The sequence below is a fragment of the Zingiber officinale genome, chromosome 1B (genome assembly GCF_018446385.1).
Source record: "Zingiber officinale cultivar Zhangliang chromosome 1B, Zo_v1.1, whole genome shotgun sequence".
Taxonomy (NCBI): domain Eukaryota; kingdom Viridiplantae; phylum Streptophyta; class Magnoliopsida; order Zingiberales; family Zingiberaceae; genus Zingiber; species Zingiber officinale.
The window spans coordinates 113,020,110-113,044,297 of record NC_055986.1 but is presented as its reverse complement, the minus strand read 5'-3'; the positions used below and the strand labels follow the sequence as shown (position 1 = coordinate 113,044,297).

Sequence of the window (24,188 nt, the reverse complement as noted above, 5' to 3'; positions counted from 1 at the left end):
CAGCTAATGTTTCTTCCTCAGCCACCATTTAGGCCCATCTATTACACGTTGGTAATCATTGATCTGTGCAAGGTGAGTTCCAATTTTCACAAGGACTTTTTTATCAGTTTTAATTGTACAAAAGAGTTTGTTCCATGTAACTTTTAGATGATTTAACTTTTAAATGGTAAGAATATGTTACTTTTTGTGCTTTACTGTGGAACTATTCCTGATTTCTACCTTGTATGATTATTTAAGTTGGATGCATTTTATAAACTAAACAGATGCATGCAACGTACTGTAGGATTGAGATATGCTAGAGGGGAGTGAATAACACATGGCTTTTTCACGTTCGTTTTAAAGCAATCGGAAATAGACGTAGCGGAAATAAAGAAATAAACAAAACAATGACACAAGTTGGTTTTACTTGATTCGGAGCAAGTGAACGACTCTTACTCCAAGACTCACACTCGTTAAGTGTTTACTTTGTGCAATTCACTATCAATCCGTCAAATTACAAAGACAATTACAATTTACAATGAAAATAGATTAAGTGCTATAACTGAAATTATACCGACGACTTAGAGAGTTGAAGATGCAAGCTTTCGATCGTTGGAGCAATGTTACGGCCTCGTGGACTTGTCTTTGGAGCAGCACACAATAGGAAGATTGTAAGAATTCGTTGTGTGTGATACACTACTTGAAGAGGGCAATTATAAGCTGTCGAAGGCGCCTTCAACCTCCTTGAAGGCGCCTCGTGTGAAGTTTATCCCCGCAGCGTCGGAGACGATAATTTCCTCAAGCTGCGAAACTTATCCGGTTGAAGGTGCCTTCAAGCTCCTGGAAGGCGCCTTCCATCCTTGATCCAAGCCGCCTACTGCTCCCTCCTACGCAAAGCTTTGGTTAAGACACCCGAGGCGCCTCCAACAACCCCGGAGGCGTCTCAGATACTATTCATCCAAGCATTTCCTTGTGCATCTCCCTTCCTGCAATGCATATTAGTCCACGAGCAAAATATACCATGCAAAACAAAGTTAGCATAATAAAATATGAATAATCAAGTAGTTGACAGTCTTCAGATTATCCAATTCTGATTTTCGGATTTCTTGGAAATCCTAAGTCGAACCGACGCCTACTATTCCCTCAACGGGGAACGCGTCCTCACCTACTCCTTTCAGGAGAAATTATCTTTTGCCAGATCGGTTCCTCAGATCGTTTGGACTTTTGCTTAGCGTCCGAGACTTCAGGATTTCATGCTGAACGTCCGCTTCACGATCCGTCCAGACTTCCACTTGGTCCGCGACCACCAGGATTTTCACCTATAATCCTCAACTCTAGGATTTTGCTCAAAGTTCTCGACCCGCCAAGACTTTGTCTAGTCCTCCGGACCAGGATTTCGTTGACTAGCCGCCTAGGCGGCTCTCGGCGGCCCTCCGCGGAACTCGGCGGAACTCGGCGGGCCTCGATCGAGTTATTTAGGTTTTAAACTTTTAATATTTTGTTCCAAATTTGCTGTTTACGTCTTCGCCGTGCGCCGCTTCGTCTTCCAAATTTGCTGTTTCGTCCTCATCGTTGCTGCGACGTCATCGTCGCTGTTTCGCCGTGCGCCGCTTCGAAGGCTTCGTCGCTCCGGGCTCCGGTAAGTTTTTACGTCTTGTTTCGTTAAGTTGTTAGCTGTTGAGTCATCGTCGCGCAGTCTCCTGCGACGCCGGACGCGTCCGCAGCCGCCGAAAGCGTCGTAGGAAGCGTCCGGCAACATCTCGTGAAGCTTCCAGCGGCACTGGAAGCTTTCTGCGACGCTTCCGGCGTCGCTGGAAGCAACGTCGGACTTCGCCGGACGCGTCGGACACGTCCGACGGAGCTTCCGGCGGCACCGGAGGCAGACGGGGACGGCGTTTTTTGTTTTTTTTTTTTTGTTTTTAGATTTATTAAATTAAAACAATTCCTAACGGGGATAATTTCAAATTCAATAATAGGTTGGTTTGTAAAACCTAATAAAATTATCATCCCAATTAAATATATTTTAAATTTATTTTTTTTTATAATAAATTGTATTAATTTTTATAAAAGAATTTTGAATATATAAAATTATATATAAAATTAAGATTCCATTATTAATTTTATAACTTATATAATCAGATTTAAATATATAAATAATATACTTAATTTTTTAAAATAAATAATATTAAATATTAATTTATATATTAACAGATTTAAAAATTATAATAAATATTATCATTTATCAGATTTAAAAAATAAAAAATATAAAAAATATTTTAAATTTAAAAAATATAATACATATTATTAATTTATATTTTATATAAATCATATTTATAAATTTTATATATTATTAATTTATATTAATCGGATTTATAAATATTAAAATTATATTACAATTTTAAAAATTCTAATAAATATTATTAATTTATATAAATCAGTTTTAAAAATATGAAAAATACATTAAAATTTTAAAAATTCTAATAAATATTATTAATTTATATAAATCAGTTTTAAAAATATGAAAAATAAATTAAAATTTAAAAGATTCCAATAAATATTATTAATTTATAAAAGTATAAAACAGATTTAAAAATATAAAAAATATATTTAAAATTTAATTTACTTAAACAAATATCGAATAAATTTTATTAATTAGATTAAGATATATAAAAAAATATTCTCAGACTTGTTAATGACTTAATGTTATTGAAATATTTTGTATTGTATGTCTGTATAGTATAATTAAATTTTATTATCATGTTAATATATTATGTGATTATGTCTTGTTATATATAATTTTTTCAGATTATCTGTTAGACTGTTATCAATGGCAAGCAATCCATCTTCGACAGCATCTGTCACTCAACCCGAATCCGGGATTCTTAGAAGAAAGTCAAATGACATCGGATGGGAGTTTGGGATATTGATTGATCCTAAGAACCTCGACAAAATTAAATGTAAGTTATGTGGAAAAGCAATGTCAGGAGGAGTGTATAGGATAAAGGAGCACATTGGAAATGTATCTGGTTGTCGAAAAGCATCTCAAGAAGACAAAAATAAGTGCAAACAGGCTATTTTAGAAGGGAGGAACAGAAAGAAGAACAAAATAATGGAAGAACAAAGTTGTAGAGCAGAGGTGGCTATTTCCGTAGATGAAGAAGAAGGTCTTGAAATTGAAGGGATGGATGGAGTTAAAAAACCTCTTCCACTTGGCCCCATGGATAGATATGCATCGGCAATTGCTCCAGAAAATGCAGGCTCCAGTGGAATTAAAGTACTTCGGCAAAAAAATATAAATGAGGCTCTTTTCAAAGAGAGAACTCAACAAGTTCAACAATATGTTGGGAGATGGGTTTATGAAAATGGAATCTCATTCAATGCTGTTGATAATGATAGCTTCAAGCAACTAATGGAGGCAGTGGGTCAATTTGGACCAGGATTCAAGCCTCCAACTCAATATCAACTTAGGGAGCCACTATTGAAAGCCGAAGTTGAAAGAACAAAACAATTGCTGAAGAAACATGAAGAAGAATAGGCAAAGAATGGATGCTCGATCATGACAGATGCATGGAGTGATAGAAAAAGAAGTCTTAAATTTGTGTGTTAATTGCAAGGAGGGTACTACATTTTTAGAGTCTAAGGAGTCTTGAGAGGAGGCACATCTAGCTGAACTTATTTTTGAGTATGTTAAGTGTGTTGAACAAGTAAGAGCTCAATATTGTTCAGATTGTTATAGACAATGCCACCAACAATATGATTATTGCTAAATTGATGAGAGAAAAATGACCCGGGATCTTTTGGAGTTCATGTGCAACTCACACTATTAATCTTATGCTTGAAAGTATTGACAAACTTCCACGATATAAAAAGGTGATTGAGCAGTCCAAGGCTTTTACCATTTTCATCTATGCTCACCATAAGACTTTATCATTGGTGAGAAGTTTCACGAAGAAGAGAGACAAAGTCCGACCAGGAGTTACCAGGTTTGCATCAAATTTCCTCACATTGCAAAGTTTGATTGAAAAAAAAAGCTAGTTTAAGGGCCATGTTTACAAGTGATATGTGGAAGAAATGTAAATGGTCAAAAACAAACAAAGGAAAATTGGCTTACTCTACAGTGATGAGCATGAGTTTTTGGAATGGTGTAACGCTTTGTTTGAAAATATTTGCTCCTTTGGTAAGAGTTATTCGATTGGTAGATGGAGATAGAAAGCCATCGATGGGGTTTCTATATGGGGAGCTTCTTCAAGCTAAAGAAGATATCAAGGTGACTCTGAATAACGTGGAATCAAATTATCAGCCTATCATAGTCATTATTGAGTCAAAAATGAAGGATAGACTTGATACATCATTGCATACCACTGCATTTTTGCTGAATCCTTATTTTTACTACAAAGATAGTTCGATTGCTCTTTATGAGGTCGCGATGGGGATTTTTTAATGCATGGAAACTTTGCATGCCAATGAGTTAGATTTACAAGATACTATTATTAACAAGGAATTTCCAAAATATAGAAATAAGACTGGGTTATTTAGAAAAACATTGGCAGCAAAAGCATGTGAAAAAAATGATGATACATTTGATCCATGTGCATGGTGGAGTACATACGGTGCTCACACACCTAACTTGCTAATGGTGGCATTGAGGATACTTTCATTAACTACAAGTTCATTTGGGTGTGAAAGAAATTGGAGTACATTTGAAGGAGTAAGTTTTAAACTTTCAGTCTACTCTTTAATTAAATTAGTTATAATTTTTAACGTCTATACTCTATATTCAGGTACTAACTATAGTATTTACTTTCTCTGTTTTTTTAGATTCACATAAAGAAAAGAAATAGGTTGGATGCCAACAGGTTGAACAATCTACTATTTGTCTAATTTAATGCTAGATTGTTGAACAAACAAAAAAGAGAAAAAGAAAGAAATGTTGATGTCCTTCTTGCAAAAGATGCTTCAAATGCACAAGGTTGGATTGTGGATGGTGGGGAAGATGATGAAGTTGAACTAGGTTCCGGGCTCACTTGGCAAATGGTTGATGAAGCAAGTGGAGCAGATGAAAATCTACAACCCGAAGAAGCTTCAGAGTGAGAGAACTCCATGAAGATGATTTTGAATCCGAAGAAGAAGACGAGGATCACAATAATGATATTGAGTTTGTGTCCGATGAAGAACAAGTTATTGAAAATTATGGAGAAGAAGAAGCAGAATAAATATGAGTCTATGAGATATTATTAGTTGTGTAATTTTGAACTCATTTTGTTAAGACATGATTTATGTTATTTAACAATTATATTTTGCTTAGTGGTTACTAGTTCACAATGCATTGCAATCTTGAATGAACTATTGCTACTATTTTCCAATGTTCTACTGTTTACTATATGATTATGATAATTTACTGCATGTTCTATTGTTTAACTGTTTCTTTTACTCATATTTACTGATCATAGTATATTTCCTTTGCACAAAACTATTAGTTTTCTTTTATAGTTTTTCATTTTTTGGTATTGGAAAGTATGTATTTATTTCAGCATACATAGTCCACAGTCCACATGAAACAAGGGATACCGAGGAATCCGCCTAGCGGCGCCTAATCCCCGCCTAGGCGGCCTAGGCGCTAGGCCTCGGTCTGCTGCCCGACTAGCGCCTAGCGAATTTTAGAACCTTGTCCATTACCTAGAGTTACTACCCCCTAGGACCTAGGGTTACCTCCCCTTAGGTTTTTCTACTTCTTCTAGAATTCACTAGGACTTTTGCCTAAGAACACTTAGGACTTTCATACAAGCTCATTCACACTTGTTAGACAACAAGTAACCTTAACTTTGAACCCTTTGCTATTATCAAAACACAGGTTCGCTTGTCTGGTGCTCCCTGCACCAACACATACTGGACAATCAATGCTGGGGTTTTGTAGATATCGTCTGCTAGAACTAAATGGGTGCAGATCATTGGGACTAGTAAAAAAATCAAGCAGGTCAAGCTAAACAATCATAAACATCAAATAAGCCAAAATTTAGACAACCAGACTAACCATAATTGTTGCAGTGGGTTTGATTGTTTTAACAGTTCTTGACTCAGACCAGTGCTTATCCATTCCATATTTGTGACTTGCGGCTGATTGCATTTGGATTGGTTCCCCCTTACTAAGTGCTGTGACTTGCTGGTATGGTTAGTAATGTGGCCAAATTGAATAGTTTTTGAAGGTTTTGTGTGCATTCATTGTTGAGAAAAATCTTCCAATTTCTTGCATGTGCTCGAAAAAATGATAAACCCAATTAGCCTCATTGACTATCCTTGGGGTGATCGGCTTGGTCCCACGGAAGTTTCTCACCTGCCACCAAGGAAAATCGGTAAGCGCACGCGGCGGTCAGCCCAAAAGATCCTTTGGTTGCGTTCCTCATTTGGAGGAAAAATTTCTACAAATATGCTATAATTGGGGATCGAATAACGGATGTCTGAGTGATAATCTAGATATCACCATAGCCCCGGGGACTTCTTGCATGTGCTAGAGAATTGACACCAGCTGGTTGTCATGGTGGAAAATGGCCGCTAGGAAATTTGGCTTTGATACCATGTTCTCCTAAATAGATCCTGGTGCCTATGTTGTTAATGTGAAAATTACAAGTTGGTCCATAGTTCTATATGCTGTTTGCATTTAGGTTCCGAGATTCATAACAGCAGTAACCTTCAGTTTTTTTGTGCAATTTTAGCTGCTCCATAACTAGTTCTTTCTGGATATTTTGTTGATCATTTTGAAGTTTAAATTTATTCACTTGTCTCCATTTTATTGCCATAAAGCTGGCACATGATACTGTTATATTCATGGTGCTTTAGAACATAGTTCAAATCACTTTGGTTATCTATTAATTTTCTTTTAGTGTATAGCTATTGAGCTGTTATTATTCTGCTTTTGTGTCTGTCTTTTTCTTCTAATGGTTTACTGGCACTTGATTAGCAGTTTTATCATGTGTTATATGCCACTTTAATTTTCATATGCTTAATTTCTATATTGAAATGTAGTTTGTCCTTTATGCACTGAAGAACCCAAAGATAAATTAAATTAAATTTTGTTTCATACCGTGTGTTATAGTTGCCAACATGCTTTGTTCATGATGACGACACTGGTATAGCTGACGCTATTTCTATTCTATTAGGAAATTTATGTTGGATTTCCTCTTCAGTGGTTGCATTAAAAGAATTTTAAATGTTTCTAGTCAAATGATTGTTTTTGAATTGCTTTTCTCTTTTGGTTAGGCCTTACCTGGTGCATTTCCAGCTGTTGTGGCTGGAGCTGTTCGTGCCCTTTTTGATAGAATTGCTGATCTCGATATGGAATGTCGCACTAGACTGATTCTATGGTTTTCTCATCATTTGTAAGTTCTTTATTTATAGGTATCTATTGTAGAAAAAAAACAAAGTATGTTGGAATTTCACTGTGAAATGGAAAATATGCTTCTGTTTGATCTCATTTTTTTCTCCTGAATAATGTAGAACGATTAGATTCTAAATGTGTTGAAATGTTAACAATAAAAAAAGATCTCCTATTTCAAGTTTTTACTATTGTTGTTTTACACATGAGCCATAGTCAAGCATGTATGGCATAAGATGACAATGGGCATAGTCAGTCATTTTTCCGTATGGTTTTGTGGTCTCACTCTATTACGTTGCAGACTTGCAGTGTGCAATTTTCATCAGTGTGAGAGATTTTGCAACAAGTTATAGTAGATCTTGCTTGGCTTAACATAGCTTGACAACCATCAATAACAGAAGAGCGCAGCAATGCAACATTCACTTTTGGAATTGGAAACAAGGGAAAGTAATCAGCAAAGAAGGTTGAGTAAGAAGGTTGTATATATGGTTAACAAGTAACAACAGCTAATTAAGTGTCACAGTGTAATGTGATTGCCTATATGTCAGGCTTCAATCAAGAGTGTAAGCTTGAAATGGTGAGGGCATAGAGTTGATAGGGAGCGTTCAGTCAACTAGTGGAGAATTGAACAAGTTGCTAGAGTGACATCAGAGTGGTGAGGTGTATAGTGAAAGGGGTGAGAACAGCTGGGGAAAAGATTGCATGGGATTTTCCTATAGGGGAAATCGGCTGACTGAAGAGTGGTGGCATGAAGACTTCTGGAGGGAGGGGGGAGGAGCCAAATTGTTGGTTAAAGAGAGAATGGTCAAGGGTTTAACAATATGGGAGATGGAAGATCAGCAACCTGTTGAATTTCGTAAGGTGATGGATGTGATGGATGTCGGGTACAACCATTAGTGAAATGGGATGGATCCCAAGAGAATTATCTTATACCTTTTGTTATTTGTAAATCATCACCGTCTTAACTTCAGTTGCAAAATGACATTCTCTCATCCAAGGTTCATTATTCTTAATATGTTGAATGTTGTTGGACACGGCTTCTACAAAAGAATTGTGTAATTAGTGCTGTCTTCCAAAATGCTACTGGAAATGCAAATAAGAGGCAGGCTGAATCACCGTCATTGAAATACTAGTTCCTTAGGATTATAAATAGAAGAGAGAGCATATATATATATATATATATAATCCTAGTACCTTAGTCTTACATAGGATAGTCTTATGTTGGTATCAATTGAATGCATTTGCTGGAATGCATATGCTTTCTTGTGTTTCATTGTCCTGGATAATTATATCTTGGTTGTGTAGGTCAAACTTTCAGTACTTTTGGCCTTGGGAAGAATGGGCTCATGTTAAAGATCTTCCCAGATGGGCACCACAGAGAGTATTTGTACAAGAAGTGTTAGAAAGGGAAGTTCGTTTGTCATACTGGGATAAAATCAAGCAGGTACCCGCTATTTCCTTTTTGTTTTTAACTAATCCATATGTTAATTGAACAAATTACTTTAACCTACAGTAAATTCCGTTTCTGCAATTCTGATGTTTATTATCGCATCAACTGTGACAGCAAGTTCGTGATGGCCCATATAGTTTAAATCTTGGTAACTATTTATGATTATGGTTTTGATTAGACACAACAAGGATGTTATGCATTAATTTCTTTATTCTTCACAACTCTTAACAGCTGAAGAATATGGTATTTAACTCTGGTAAACCTAAAACTGCAGGTCCTAAACTTGGATGATAAAGATTGGTGGTTGTTTTAGACCTAGATACTCAGCAACAAAATTTATCATGAATATGAATCTAGATCAGCATGTTAAACTGTTAGAAAACTTAAGGTTCAAAAAGTTAATGTAAGTGATTAGGATGTTACATTGGATGTATGGAATTAATAGAATGGAGAAAATAAAATATCATTAGAGAACAATTATCTCTAAGAGATGATAAAAAGTGAAGAAAAAAAATTGCTTCAGATGCTATGGATATGTTCAAAGATGACCAATAGATTCTATGGTCGGAAGAGTTGAATTTATTAGAATGGAAGATATAAGAGGTAGAAGGAGACAAAAGAACAATAGTCAATATAGAAAAAATAATTTAATTAATTTGAACATTATTATTCTATTTCCTTGCATCGAACTTAATACAGGGATGGTTACCACAAAGATGCTAGAACTTGGGCAACCTAATTTGAGAATTACATCAAAAACAGTGGTTTTGGTTTGGACTGTTAAATTTGGTATTTGTCCCTGGATAATTTCTGTTTCTTCTTTCTGCTAGCATGCATATGCTCTGTGTATATCAATTAGGTGCTTCCAGGCAGACTAATTTTAAAACTTGTAATTTAGAAATATAATTAGTGCTTTATTTCATCTAATTTTCTCTGCGGTGTGATTTTATTTATTTATTTATTGTATCTTGACTAATGAAGCTGTCTTATTATACCCATATATTTCTTAGAGCATTGAGAATGCACCTGCACTTGAGGAATTGCTTCCACCAAAGAGTGGACCCAACTTCAAGTACAATTCTGAAGACGATCAAGGTTATGCTCTTTCTAGAGAGTTGCGCATCATGATTAGGGGAAGGAAGACAGCTCGTGAAATCAGTCCATGGGTAGAGGAAAATATAATTAAAGTTCATGGGCCCAAATTTGCACTTGAAGTTGTTATTCAGACCCTTCTGGATATTGGTTCAAAAAGTTTCACACATCTTATCACTGTGTTAGAAAGATATGGCCAAGTCATCACAAAGTTATGTGCTGCTCAGGATATGCAAGTTTTGTTAATAGATGAAGTGAGTTCCTATTGGAAGAACAGTACTCAGATGACTGCTATTGCCATTGATCGCATGATGGGTTATCGGCTTATCTGCAATTTGGCTATCATTAGTTGGGTCTTTTCTTTACCTAATATTGAGCAATTTCATGTTTCAGATCGTCCATGGGAGGTAACCCATAGTACATTTTTTCAAAATTTAACTTTTGGGCATTTCCTGTATTTTTGTCCATTTATTGTGTAGCCAAGAGCTTCTATGCTATTGCTTTGTCTATAAAATGCTCAAGCTTCTTGCTTAATGAATTCACAAGTGTCTTTACCTAATTGTAATATTTATGTTTCATCTAGTTGTGTTCATAATTACATTTCAATGTTCTAATTATTGCTCCTTTTTTTGATACGTATAGTAAATTTATAGAACCTTCTACAAGCTGTTAAACGTTTAATGCAGATTATTGTTCCTCTGTGATAAGTATGATTTGGAATGCAGCTACTTTTTGGAAACTTATTTGTTTATCAGAACCTGAATCTTGAGACTATATTAAGACTCCATTAATTCACAGGATATGTAATTTAGTTGTGGCTTGCATAGTATCTAAACTCTCAATTCGCAAAATAACATTTAGATAAGATGACATACGAATGATCATAGATTTCTGTATGTCATAATTAATGTATATTGTTGTCCTAAGTATTTAGCTAAAAGTTAAGAAAATGGTAATATAACTAGTTAATTATTCAGTCATCTCTTTGGTGCCTGGTTGTTTATCACAAAAATGAAGTTGATACCTAGCCTAAATAAACATGTAATAGTGCTGCATCATCTCCAAACTGTAGTCTGTAGTTTGCAATTTTGGCCAATGCTTATTGTTCTACAACACCATTTTTTAGGTGTATTAGAACACAATTTAGAATGCTTTGACTAGAGAGGTAATTTTGAAAGGTGCTAGACGAGTATTGTCTAGCATTGTCACTTGGCACTAGATGACAAAATAAAGTTGTGTTTTTATCTTTTAGCACAAAACAAAAAAATTGGTTGGCTTTCTGATAAGAGTCGGTATCAATGGAGATGATAGCAACAAGAGAAGACCCATGTGGGTCAGCAATTGATAATCTATAATTTGTGACATAAGTTGACATTGTAGGTGGAAGCAAGGTAATAATATACAGTAGGGTCAACTTTGTAGAAATATGAGATTTTTATTTGAGGTCCTACGAGTTGGTTATACAAGCTCTTTGCCATTTTAGGTTGTATCTTGATACTGGTAACTGTAGTTTAGTGTACTACTTTATGTGTGCTCAAGCTAAATCTTTGTTCCCAAACCCAAATCAAGTAACAAGAATAACTTCCATATTGACCTGTTAATCTCTTCCTCTGTAGGTTCTTAGGAATACGATCAACAAGACTTACAACCGCATTGCTGACTTGAGGAAGGAAATTCAAACACTTGAGAAAGGTGTTTCCATAGCTGAGGAAACTGCATCGAAGGCTTTGAAGGAGTTTGAGGCTGCTGATGCTAGGCTTGAGGTTGTGGATGGTCAACCTGTGCAAGCTGAAAAACCAGGAAGATTGAAGCGCCTAAAAGGATATGCTGAGAAGGCAAAAGAGGAAGAAGTATCAGTACGAGAATCTTTGGAAGCCAAGGAAGCTCTCTTTGCTCGAGCTCTCGAAGAAAATAAGGTCTGTCTGTCTGATTAATCACCATTGCTAATTATGCTTAGATGTATTTTGTAATGCTTGACTAGAGTTGTAATTCTGGATCAAGGCAGCAACTGCCACTCTACAATTGGTTTGAATCATTAAAAGGATACATTAAACATGCGAATAAATCCAATGAATGTGTTGCGTCATGCCTTGCTATTCACAGGCTCTCTTTTGACCTTGTTGTACAGATATTATTTGTGTCTTTATATAAAAGCTTCACAAATGTGCTTATGGAGCGGCTGCCTCCTGTATCTGATAATGGAGATTTGCCAAAACTGCGTCCTGAAAAGATTGATGCTATGTCCGTAGATTTGGAAGAGCCGCCTTCCATGGAGGTAGACCATGATAATGGCCAAAAAGATGAAAGGTAATTTCCATTATTTTCTGTTACTGAGTTGTGATTCAACTTCCTCTGGAAATCTGATAATAATCTACAACAGTGAAAATAATGGTGAAAGAGTAACTCACAGCTACGACATCAAGGAACAAGATCAGTGGTGCCTGTGCACATTGGGTTATCTCAAAGCAATTTCAAGGCAATATGCAACAGAGGTTAGTCTTTTTCATTTCCACCAACCTCCTGTTTTTGTTGCTCAACCGCTGTGTATTTAATCTCAACATTCTCAGGGAAAACGGCAATTTCCGTTTGGTTTTAAGTGCTATTATGATCCACGTATCATCTAGTATCTTGTTGCAGTGTCCTTTATATATATATATATACTGATAATATGTGCCTTAAATATTGTCAGATTTGGCCACACATTGAAACACTGGAGGCTGAGATCTTCAGCGAAGATACCCATCCGCTTATCAAAAAAGCCGTCCTCTCTGGTCTATGCCGTAAGATGGTGGAACTATGATGCACTTGATAACTTTATTTGTTTTTACCTTTTTTTTAAACATGTTCATCGCATGTTTCAAAAGAAAACAAAATGCACCAATGATTGCTTGTCTTAGCCCAAACATTGTCCTGTAACCTAAGTTTTGGAATGATATTTTGCTTATTTTTCTATGCTAATTCTGTTACATTCCGTCTAGTTTTTAATGGAACCAGGGACTTGTCTATAAATCTTAGAAGAGCTTTGGATGGATGTTAGGTGTTGAATGGGACTGCTACTTGGAATTTAATAGTCAAGTTAATTGCAACATCTATTTTGTATTTTATTTTTCATAAACTTATTAAGCACTTTAAGAAATAACAAATGTATTACAGAGTATTTAGAATCATAATAAACTTATCACGCTACTGAATTTTCAGTAGAAGTTGGTTAATTGATGACTTACTATTATATGCCGCAAGGTTGAATCTACCTTGGTCGGGTTGGATTCACTTTGACCGGGTGGTAAATTGCACCTCCATTCTCCGAGCTGGTTGCACTCTTGTCAAACCACCACGTTTAATTTGGTCAAGCCGACGTGCTGTGGTGGGGATTTGGCGATGGCATAGCGATCTGTCATATTAATCGTATTTGATTATTAATGACAGATTAGTAGATAGCGACAGATTATTAATAGAGGATTAAGTACAGTTTGTGGCTTTTACCTTCTTTGATTTTTCATCAATTTGCTCTATTTTATTCACAGACGAAAAAAAAAAAAAAAATCATCCTGAAGGTTTTCAAAACAAAGTTTATTCAGTAAAAAAATAAAATCAATAACAAACGGTAGTGATATGAATATTCATGTCGACAAATAGGCTTTACAATATTTATTTAAAAAAAATGAAAGAATTACTCAGCGACGTTAAGCAGGCAAGGCATGGGGCAGAGGCTCCGAGCTTTAAACCCCAAGCAGTCATCTGCACATTATTGTAACAAAAATATTTATTCAAAACTCTCTATTTCAGGTTAAACTAAATTAGCAATGATAGAGATAACACGGCAAGATCCGACTCAACCCGAAACAAAGATAATTCACTTTAATAAATATTAATGATTTTTGTTCTATATTTAATTCTTTACAATGTTTAATTAATTAATTAATTAAAAGCCTTATAAACATATTTTTTTGAATTTTTATTTTCTCTCTTTTTTTTATTATGTGGAAGGACAACTCATTTATGATAACATTAGCATGGCAGGGGCTTTAAATATTCTGGAACAAATTTGATGTTTGACTAAATAAGAAATTATTTATGTTTGTTAAATAGATACAACATCAATTAAATAAATAAACTTGAACAACTCATTAAATTAAATGAACAAATTTAAACACATATCTTTAACTCGTTAATGTTCCTGAACAATATTCGCGAACAACGTTCATAAACACTCTTATAAATATGCTAAATAAAAAAAAAATAACAAATAAATTTATATTATCAAGCTCAATAATCAACCAAACAAGTTTAAAATATAAAAATTTTAAATAATCAAATAAACTTAAATTGAGAACTTGAATTTCAACAACTTAATTCATTTTAGATTTGGCTTGGCTTAATTAATTTATCAAATAAACTTTAACACCATAAAATTTAAGTTCATTTACAGCCCTAACATGACATGCCATGAATTGCTAATAGAAACTATCTACCTTTGCCCTTTTGATATACTGGTCCTAATTTCAACGAAAATGCATGTGAATATGCACTACCCTACTTATTAGTGAAAATGTATATGAATATTCCCTTTCCCTTTCCCTTTCCCTGTTATTGATTGTTCACGATGGAGGTGGTAAGTAGATAGTTTCAAATAAAACCCTTCACTTTTATTAGTTTTAAAATTTCAAAATAAATTACAATATATCCTTGTACAAGTATTGGAACAAGATGTGAATATAGTCTTGTAGTAAGTCTATATCTTGATAAAGAAACATATACTAGATATATTTAAGTTGATGAGATTTCCTTTTAATTTTTAACCACAAAAAGTTCCTACGCCATATCAATGTGAGACAATTATAGTTCGGAGCGATAGCAATAACGTTACAACTTATTCAAACTCTCGACCTTTAGACAATTGATTAATGAGACTTCCCTTTCATAACAATCAAAATCCAGAAAACCTATTTCATGATTGTGAAAAAAAAAAGGTTCATAGTTTTATTTTATTTTTTATTTGTATTTTTTCCTTTCTTGCTAAGATTGGAATCTTCCTAATAGTAGTTCAAGAGTTTTACCACTTTCACAGCTTGGCCGGAAGACTGACATGCACATGAACCTACCACAACCACCCCCAGCTGTTGCTATTCTTAGTATATTTTACACTGATATGGATAGATACACCCTGCAAAGAAGCCAAAGACAATATTAGCGAAAACGATTGAAACTAAAACAAAAAATCCCAGATGCATTAACCTCTTACAGAATGGTATGCAGAAGATTCTGTTAGAAGAACACAAACTTGATTAGTTCCTTTAGACAAGGAATGTAGTCTACCTCATTGATGATAAACTAGAAAACCTGGGGGGAAAAGAGCAAACAAAAATATCAAATATGGAGCAATATGGCAGAAACTGAGAAAAATAACTCCAAGTATTAGTTCAAACCAATAATTGCATTCATATAAATGCAAGAGCATGGATATACCGTGTTGGTTGTATCAGATACTATGGAGCTTCAAGCATTTGAAAGAGGTTGCTGGCCGCCAGCACTTGGTGACTGTGCGCTTTTATAGAGCATTTCATGCATGTGTCCCAGTTTCAGGCATGCTCCCAGATGTCTCTTAAGGAGATCCTAACAACGACATACGTGAGCATTGGACCTTGCCATAGTGCGTGAATATCAATATCTGGGCGCACAGCACCATCAGCTCATGCAAATTCCAGTTTGTTTAGCGGCAGACTGGCGACAATACAACCCACACACATTTCTCATGCATTTTGGTGGCTGTCTAATCCCTTTGGCAGTATGTAAGACAACAAAGCCTGCAAGATCCACCATACAAAAATTTGCAAGCCAGTTTCTCTTTACACATTTCTGGCTGAATGAACCCGAAAGTGTCCAGTGTCCACTCCCTTCAAGAAGACAAACATTATTTGACTTGCAGCAGAAAATTATTTTTCACCCTAGGATATCCACCAAAGAAGAGACTGCAGTAGTAGAAAGTTTTCTACAAGTCTATTCACAGAAGAGCTCTCCTATTGCATGCTTTATTTAATGTCCAATAGACTCCAGCGAAAGTCTTACAAGACGAAGCAACCCTTCCACATCATGAAAGTTGAAATCGAGAGCCTTTCTCACTGAAGACAGGGTATCTGGCCTGTCCTTGTCAAGATTGGCACTAGCAGCTGCAATCGAAATTTGTGATTTCCGTGTTGCCTCGAATGCACAGTTTAGGTCGTTTGTCTGCAATGAAGTGCATTGTAAACATACAAATACAAACATAAAGGAAATTTAAAAATCAAGATTCTTTCTATGAAACACTTATACCAGGCCATCAGTCAGTCATTATTTTTTCATAGAAACAGAATAAGAAATTCTCAGGTATACTTACATAATGAAGCAACCGCATAACTTGAAGGTGATGCCGTGCAGCTAAAATATGGTTGCCAGCGACCTGCGGAGAACTTACACCCTTCACTGAAGCATTCTTTCCCAATAACGCCTGATTGTTTAAATTATCAACATCAGACGCAGAAGAAGATGGTGATTCACCTAAAATACAAAGCAAAACAAAAATATAAAATCAATGCATCTTGTGTTTAATTAACATGAGAAAAGTAAGAATAAATTGGCAGATGAAAATCTAATCTTTTGAAAGGTAATCATACAACTTCCACCACTAATTACCAAAAAATCTTACTTTAATAAAAAATTACATATTTAAATATTAAGTCATGATTAGGTGAAGGGAATCATGACAGCTAATTAGCTATTGCAAAACATCCTATTCAACATTTCACGATCAGAATCCAATCAACAAAGTAAACTCTATGGAGTTGGAAACTCAGTAGTTTTTTGGTCACAGCAACCAGGTATCCCTAAGCCACATTAGATGTGAAACTATTCCCTGTTTACACAGAACAACAAGGTTAAATCTTACTCAACAGTGCTGTTATATAGATTCAAGCCTTCAACCTTTGCCGGAAAGCTTATGGATCTAGCTTACTTACTACTAGACCAAGCAACTGTTGGTGATGGTAACTAAGTATTTGAACAGACACAAAATATAAACAGGGAAAAAGAAATAAATGTTAACCAGTAAAACTAAATCTAAAGGCATTTAAATACAATTGTACTAGTATTGTGTATAGATAAAAACTAAATAAAGTTCCAACTTTTTGGAGCAAACCAAGGGGATCTTTCAAGTCAGAAGGCAACATCAGCTGAACTAAAATATTTTTTCCTCAAATAAATTTTTTCCTGAATATTAAACTGTATGTCATCACAAGGTCACTTCAACATGTATGTGCCACCTCATTCTATCATTCACTGAATAATAAAACCAGAATATGAAATTGCTTGCAGCGATAGGTGAGAGCATAGTTATCTCATCAGGATTCTGTTTCTGAAAGTACGCCTTGGGCATACTACTTTTATTAAAGTTGAAGGGGGTGTAGACTCGCTGATAGTAGACCAAATACAACTAAACTTATCAGAGTAACTACCCTAGCATGGCTTTAGTGAACTGTGAGAAAATAGGCAAATATGATCTCTAAATTATTTAGAAGGGAGATAATTGGAACATTGAATGCACAACTAATAGAAATGCCACACTTTACAAACCTGGAGGAAGAAACTGAAAAGCAGCTTGCAAATCATGTCGATCTCTGCTTGCATTCGGATTTTTACAGTATGCAGCCTTGAGAAATGCCACTTCGATGCACTTGTATGCTAGAGCAGCTGAAGCCATGTCCTTGATTTTCTCACATTCACGGGCTACAAATCTGTCAAGATAATGACATATTCCATATTACTTAGATATAAAAATAATGCAGCATTATTGCATAGCTGTTCACGACAATTTGGGATAGGCTACTCGATTTTATCCATCCATTTGATGGTAAATTAGGACTTGGTGTATACCGTGAGGCTTTAGAGGATACCAACATAAAACTATGCATTTAGAATTAGGAACAACTTAATATTCATATAATTTTTAACTTACTCGCAAAGTTTTGCTGTTTCAAAGTACATTTGTGCTGCTTCTGCTAGCTTGGCACTATCAAAAGTGGCAGGTTCTATAAGAGAGGCAATATGGAGAAATTTCAAGGCAGCCTGAAAGAATAGGCTAGTGCTTTCAAGCACTTGTCCTTCAGTCTGCAAGAGAATCATTTGTAAGGAGAAAGCAAATTTTATAATCACATTGGAATAATGGTCAGAGTGATATGTGAGAGTAAATTTACCTTTAGGCGATTGGCTGTGTGTTTAAGATCTCTTGCCTCTTTAACGAGGAGAGTATAGTTTTCCTTTTTTGTTGGACTGGATGTGTCAGGACCACTAGGAAGGGCACGCCTCATATTACTATGGTGTACTCCAGTATGACTATCTGGATGCTTATGTTGTTTTCCTACTTTCAAAGCATCAGTAGTTACTGCATCAACCATCTCACCATCGGACCTTTGCTGCTTCAGTGGTGAAGAAACAATATCAGGAGCTTGAGTCTCTTGTTTATCTCCAGAAGCTAGTTTGAACTCTGATTTCGCTTGTCCAGACAGAAGATCCGGGATATGAGTCTTATGTGAACCATTTTGGTTCATTGTTTTCTCATGTTCTAAATGTGTCACTTGAAATTCTGGTTTCAAACTTCTAGCCCCAGTAACTGAATTTTTTGAATCTAAATTTCTTTGTTGACTGGAAAGCATAGACGGACCATTCACGTCCATATTATCTTGCAAAGCAGCCAAGCTATTATCTTCTTTCCTTGTCATCCATCTTGAACTGTGGCCCTTCTTCAGCAAGCAATCCTTCGCATACTTGCCATGGATGTCATCTTTTTCATTCCTATAGGAATCAGTAGCAACCTCAAGTCCGTAGCTCCTGGCATTATTTGCAGAGTTCAAATCTTTGTTATCAGAATGAGAACAAGGAGCCTTAAGCCTACTTTTGTCTGAATCGGACTTAGAATCTCGATGTTTCTCTTTAAACCCTGAAGAGCTCTTGCTAGACGTACGGTGAGTGGGGTCAACTACTTGGTGTTGCCTACTTACTTTCTTTATGTCCTGATAATCGTCCTTGTATGGATTATCTCCATTCTCAATAGGCAAAAGTTTATCATGGGCACTCTGTTTCACAAGTAGTTTTTCTTCAAATTTGCCAACAGTTGATCGGGTTCTTCCCTTCTCCAAGTAATCGACAGCCCCTCCCAAAGAATCCAGAATAGCAGAATTTGCTGTTTTATGACCTTCAATAGATTGTTTCTGAAAAGAAGAGACCATATCCTTCCTGCGCTTTGCTGAAGGTCTGTTTCTTCCATCGACTTCAACATCTAAACATCTTTTTGGGCTTCTCAATACAGAGTAATCAGTGTTAGTATCATATTTTTTATCAGAAACCTTTTTGCGCGATTGTTTTTCCATAGTTGGTATCCTCAAAGGTGATGAAGAAACTGACTCAACAGGAGAACCCTTTGTCTCTGGAAGATTGGATCTACTTTTCTGGGAACCAGAAACATTTGAAGAACTAGAATTAGCTGCTAAACTAGGTTGCACAGAGTTAGTACCCCCCGTCTTCGTAGAATCCCTCCTCAAGGAACCAAAGTCCAAATCTCTTGAAAATGCTGCATTCTCCTGGCTCCGACGTGAGGGGCACTCTTTTTCGACTAAATTGGTTGCTTCCACATCCATTTCATCGGGTAAGTAATCTCCATTGGCAACCAAAACTGTTCTAGATATTGTTTGCTTTTTATCCATCCTGTTATTAAGGTTATTAGTCTTGGATATCTTTCCTTCAGACGTTAACAAGTCAGCCTTTTTATCCTGAACACTCTCCGATTCACTAAAAATTTCTTTGATATTAACCCTGTTATCCTCATTTTGGCTCGCCATAAACCGTTTCTGGTTGTGCTGACTCTCATGGCGCATAAATTTTTTCTTTGTAGAAAGGGACATCTCCACATCTGAGGTATTGAGATGATCCTTGATCTGTCCATTATTGAAAAACTGAACATCATTCCTTACTTTGTTAGATGATGGTGATGGATCACCTTTTATATCATATTCTAAGCTCTGCAAGCTTTCTTTCTTGTGCTTCTTTGGTGCTCTAAGACCATCTTGATCAATCATTCTCTTGCCTTTTGATTTTGAATGTTTCTCATTTTTTTCACTTTGATTACCTGAAAAGGACAAAGATACAACTAAAAATTATTTTATTCATATAGTCAAAAGATTGACAAGCAAAAAACAATACCTCCACTTGGATAGAATCCATGATTTTTATGCTTGTCTTTTTGCTTTGGTTTAGGCTTTTCTGTTCTGAAATCAGCCGATTTGCCTAGAGTACCAACTGTGCCTTTATTTAACAAGTTAATCTCAGCAGGAAGATATTGATTAGTATCATTAACAGAGATCTGGTCCTCCTTTTTTAAAGCAATTGGAAACTCTGTAGAGATTGATTGATTTAGTGCTGAAGCATCTTTTTGAGAACTTTTCTTCTTTATAGTAGGCACTCCAAGATGAACTCCACTAGCCAAAGATGTGCTAGCAATAGAATGTCCAAAACCATCTAAGCTAGCAACATTCTCCGAAATTGGGGCAATATACAATGCATGTAGAGCATTTGTTGTGTCATCCTCACTGAAATGACAACTATTCATCCCCCGCCTACACAAGAATATAAATTATTAAACCACAAACGACAGGTAATACACAAATAAGCATAAGCAAAGAAACAATTCACTGTGTTGGTGAAGAGGCACTTACAACCAATTCAGCAAATTACATTTCCATTTTTTAGGCAAATGGCCAGTATTGGTACCGTATGGTAAGAGCCGCCATTTTTGACAAATGTCACATTGTACCCAATTCTCTTCAATAACAATGGAGGCTTGAGGCGCAATGGTTGCATCTGCAGCAGGGTCATTGCAAGTCAAAGGTACAGGTACCGGTTTACCCACAGATGTACCTAAAGCTAGAGTGCTCCCCATCTTTTTGCCACCAGACCTTTCCCTAACTGGCTGAGAAGGCAAAATGGACTCTTCATCCTTGTGCTTCATGGCCTTATTCTTGACCTTTAAATTATTCAATGAACCAACTCCAGTCTCTTCAGCTTTGGCAACCCAGTTGCTATTTCCATAGGATTCGTTAGTGCAAGACCCACTAGGATATTTAAGTGATTTTTTACCCTTGGACTTCTTCTCCAAATTTTTCCTCTTTTCATTTAGTTCTGTGGCTAAGCTTCCACAGACACTGGCTTTCACAGCCTCTCCAGAATCAGATTGACTTGTGATTACTTTACTTTTCTTGTCAGATAATTGGTCCCTCCTTTGCAGCACCATGTCTTTGAATGGAGAAGAACTTTGCATAGTCTGATCAGCAGCTTCAGCTACTTGCTCATTCCTCCTCTTCTCTCCACTTATGTCAGCATTGGGAATCTCAGAATCTTTATCAGTCTTGAGCCTCACTTCTCTCTGGAGATCAGATTTCCCATTCTTTTGAGAATTTGCATTTCGATCCTCTAATGCCCTCTCTATCATGCTTGTTTTTTCACTCAATTTTCCTTTTGACTGATTGATTCTGTTCGCCGAGTAGCCAGCCCCGTTATCTAATGTGCTATCGACCAACTCAAACTGTCTATCTTTTGTAGGACCTGTGATGGGCTTGTCCCTTGATAAATCCTTTCTGATATCCAATGGGTGATCCAATGTTTTAGTTTCAGTAAGTGTAATGTCTTCACCTATTTGCCCTTCTGCTTTTTTAGTATTTTTTGAATTGGAAGAAACCCTACCAAAAGAATCAGAGGCAAGCTCTTGCGCTGGTCGAGCTTCTATGTCAACTTCCCTATTCAAGATTACAGCACTTTTGTCTTCCGGGTACTTTGCTCCCTTTGACCTCCCATTCTGCAGACTCAACTTAGTTGGCTTCTCAGGCTGACCATTTGATTCTCTTGAATGTATAGAAAAGTCAATAAAGCCAGAAGTAGTTTCAGACCTTTCCTTGGACAATTTCCCTTGTTTGTATGGTTTGTTCAAAGGGAGATCTTTTTCAATCGAGTGAAATAAATAATCATGGAGTGGTGAAAGCAAATTGACACCAGGAATAGGAAAAGATGTCATAAGCTGCTCAAAGGGATTAATTAGAATTATTTAATAAACAAAAACATCCTGCCTAAGATGACGATAGATAAAAGCAAATTTACCTGGAGAATGGTCCTAGGAGATTCATCAGATGTATCATGTGGTTCAGGAAAAATTCCATTACTTCCATCAGGGCTTTCCTCAGAAGATGATGATGGAGAATTATATAGGCCTAGACCACTGTAAATAGCAGCATTATTTCGAGCCAAGTTGTTGTCAGGACCCACTTTAATGCGAAGCTTCAGTGTTTTGTGGTCAGTGCCATCAGCTGTCTTACTAAATGGTGTCCGCATAGAACTAGGGCCCTGAATGTTTGGTTTATTTGCAGAGATATCCCGTTTGCATGAATTGTCCACTAATGGTACTGCTGTAGCATTACTTTTGGGAAAAGATGAATTCAACATAATTGAAGTGTTCTGGTTTGTAACCTAAAAAGTATGAGATGGCAAACTCATAATCTTGATTACAAACTAACAAACATCATCTAGCATTTGGCAATAGTTCTGTGAATAAATGTCTTATATTTGAACCAGCAAAAGACATGTATTTTTGAATAACTAATGAGAAAAAAAATGATGCTGAATAGCCAGAGTTTTGTTGCAGAACATTACATGAAACACATTCTAATGGGATTTATCAGAAAACCTAAAACCAATTGCGCACCTCAACTGAGGGAGATTTTGTGACATCTTGATTTCCCACTTTATGTGGACTTCTAGGATGACATAAAATGGAAGGAGAACGTTGATAAGTAGGTAAGAATGAACCATATCCTCCAAACTTTGCGCCTGTAAATTGGACGAGTCCTCGTTAGCCAAGAAATCAATACAAATTGATGTTTAGCAAGTTCCTGGGATAAATATTCTGCTTTACCCAAATTTTCTGCAGAGACCCCAGCTTCAAAATCTTTCTGAAAATGTCCCAAGACATCCTGTATTTTCTCGTCCTGAAAAAAAAAAACAATATCACACAACTGGTGATAATACAATCACCAAAGTTTCAGGGAAAAAAAAGTGTCCATATGGCCTAGAATCCGTTTAACAACTTGCAAGACATTTTCCTACAATTAATTGATTAGGCGTTATCCAAATTGCACCATAGGCAGCTACAATTGTCATGAATTTCAAGGAAAAACTTTTATGACCTTCTCTGATCCATAATGCTAGAAAATGAAGCTTCAGTCAACAAGGACAATTGGAGACATGAGAAGGGACCTTTGTGATTTTGGACTATCAAATGATCCTTTTTTTTTTTAACCCGAACAAAAAAGTTTATCTTTAGAAATATACCTACTTGTTCCAAAACGTGAAGTTTAAGATCATAAACTCATTAATACACCCCAGCCACCAGTAATGCAAATGTATGACCAAACAAAAAGTTACTGCATCAGATAACCAGTTTTCTTAGAGTTCCAGCATGCCATGAATATGCACAGAATCTCCGAGAGTTACCCGACAAAGGAAATAACACAAACAAACAAGAGGGAAATCAATTGGGAGGACTTACGATGTAGGAGAGAGCATCAGGGTCGATGAATCGGCCGTCCTCCTGACCGGAGTACGCCTCGCCTTCCTCGAGCTCGTTTTCCTCCTCCATGCCTCCTAGCCCCCTTCTGGCATCCACCCTCCTCGCCGCCGACAGCATCCAATTACGAAACCCCCCACCCTTCCGCACCTCTCCCTCACCTAGCTAGAAAAATCCAGAAAACGAAATCTCCCGAATCCCCTTCCTCCAGCGTCCCAAACCCTAGAATCCCTCACCGGCGGAGGGCGGCTTCCGACTACCGCGGCGATCGGCGCCGGAACAACACACGGACTCGAAGACGATCCCCGAGATCGAGATCGCGACTCCGCCAAACGAGATCGGGGGCGGCGATCGCCACGAGCGCGCTCGCGTTCGTTCCTTTCGATCTCGTTCGCTTTGTTTGGTGTTCTTAGAGAGAGAGAGAGAAAGCGAGAGGAAGACGGGGAAGGAATAGATAATAAAAAATAATTAATCAACTATTATTATTACCCTTTTTTTCCCAAATGTTTCGCGATGCTTTTATTGCTAAAATCTCACTTTCCCTCCCAAAGTTTACAAAAAATTCCACTCCGCTTTTCGCATGTTTACAAATGATATAAAACCTACACGGCACTAGCAAATGGTCTAATAATTAGAGACTCTAGATACTGAAGAGATTTAAG

The 24,188-nt window shown here is 36.5% G+C and overlaps 2 protein-coding genes across 3 annotated transcripts in view; one reads left to right on the top strand and one right to left on the bottom strand.

Moving 5' to 3' along the window:
• LOC121972938 (nuclear cap-binding protein subunit 1-like) overlaps nucleotides 1-12,899 on the top strand; it is a 34,721-nt gene extending 21,822 nt beyond the window's left edge. The window contains exons 12-19 of the mRNA XM_042524551.1: nucleotides 4-72; nucleotides 7,234-7,352; nucleotides 8,654-8,792; nucleotides 9,809-10,297; nucleotides 11,507-11,806; nucleotides 12,019-12,197; nucleotides 12,271-12,382; nucleotides 12,580-12,899. Coding sequence (XP_042380485.1) covers nucleotides 4-72; nucleotides 7,234-7,352; nucleotides 8,654-8,792; nucleotides 9,809-10,297; nucleotides 11,507-11,806; nucleotides 12,019-12,197; nucleotides 12,271-12,382; nucleotides 12,580-12,690 — 1,518 coding nt within the window. The 3' untranslated portion in view covers nucleotides 12,691-12,899. The remainder of the gene's footprint in view (nucleotides 1-3; nucleotides 73-7,233; nucleotides 7,353-8,653; nucleotides 8,793-9,808; nucleotides 10,298-11,506; nucleotides 11,807-12,018; nucleotides 12,198-12,270; nucleotides 12,383-12,579) is intronic.
• A 546-nt stretch (nucleotides 12,900-13,445) lies between these two features.
• On the bottom strand, nucleotides 13,446-23,986 carry LOC121972915 (cysteine-tryptophan domain-containing zinc finger protein 7-like). 2 transcript variants are annotated; one of them, XM_042524536.1, is made up of 14 exons: nucleotides 23,509-23,986; nucleotides 22,876-22,948; nucleotides 22,666-22,790; nucleotides 22,065-22,430; nucleotides 20,630-21,984; nucleotides 20,118-20,530; nucleotides 18,116-20,043; nucleotides 17,878-18,029; nucleotides 17,496-17,656; nucleotides 16,264-16,424; nucleotides 15,357-16,115; nucleotides 15,126-15,230; nucleotides 14,948-15,054; nucleotides 13,446-13,628 (listed from the first exon to the last, which is right to left on the bottom strand). In XM_042524536.1, exons 1-11 carry the CDS (start codon nucleotides 23,644-23,646, stop codon nucleotides 15,924-15,926), a joined length of 5,064 nt encoding a protein of 1,687 aa, XP_042380470.1. In that variant the 5' UTR covers nucleotides 23,647-23,986; the 3' UTR covers nucleotides 13,446-13,628; nucleotides 14,948-15,054; nucleotides 15,126-15,230; nucleotides 15,357-15,923. The 2 variants fall into 2 exon arrangements, with proteins under 2 accessions (XP_042380470.1, XP_042380466.1); XM_042524532.1 differs by having other exon boundaries at nucleotides 15,133-15,230.
• Nucleotides 23,987-24,188: the final 202 nt, after the last annotated feature.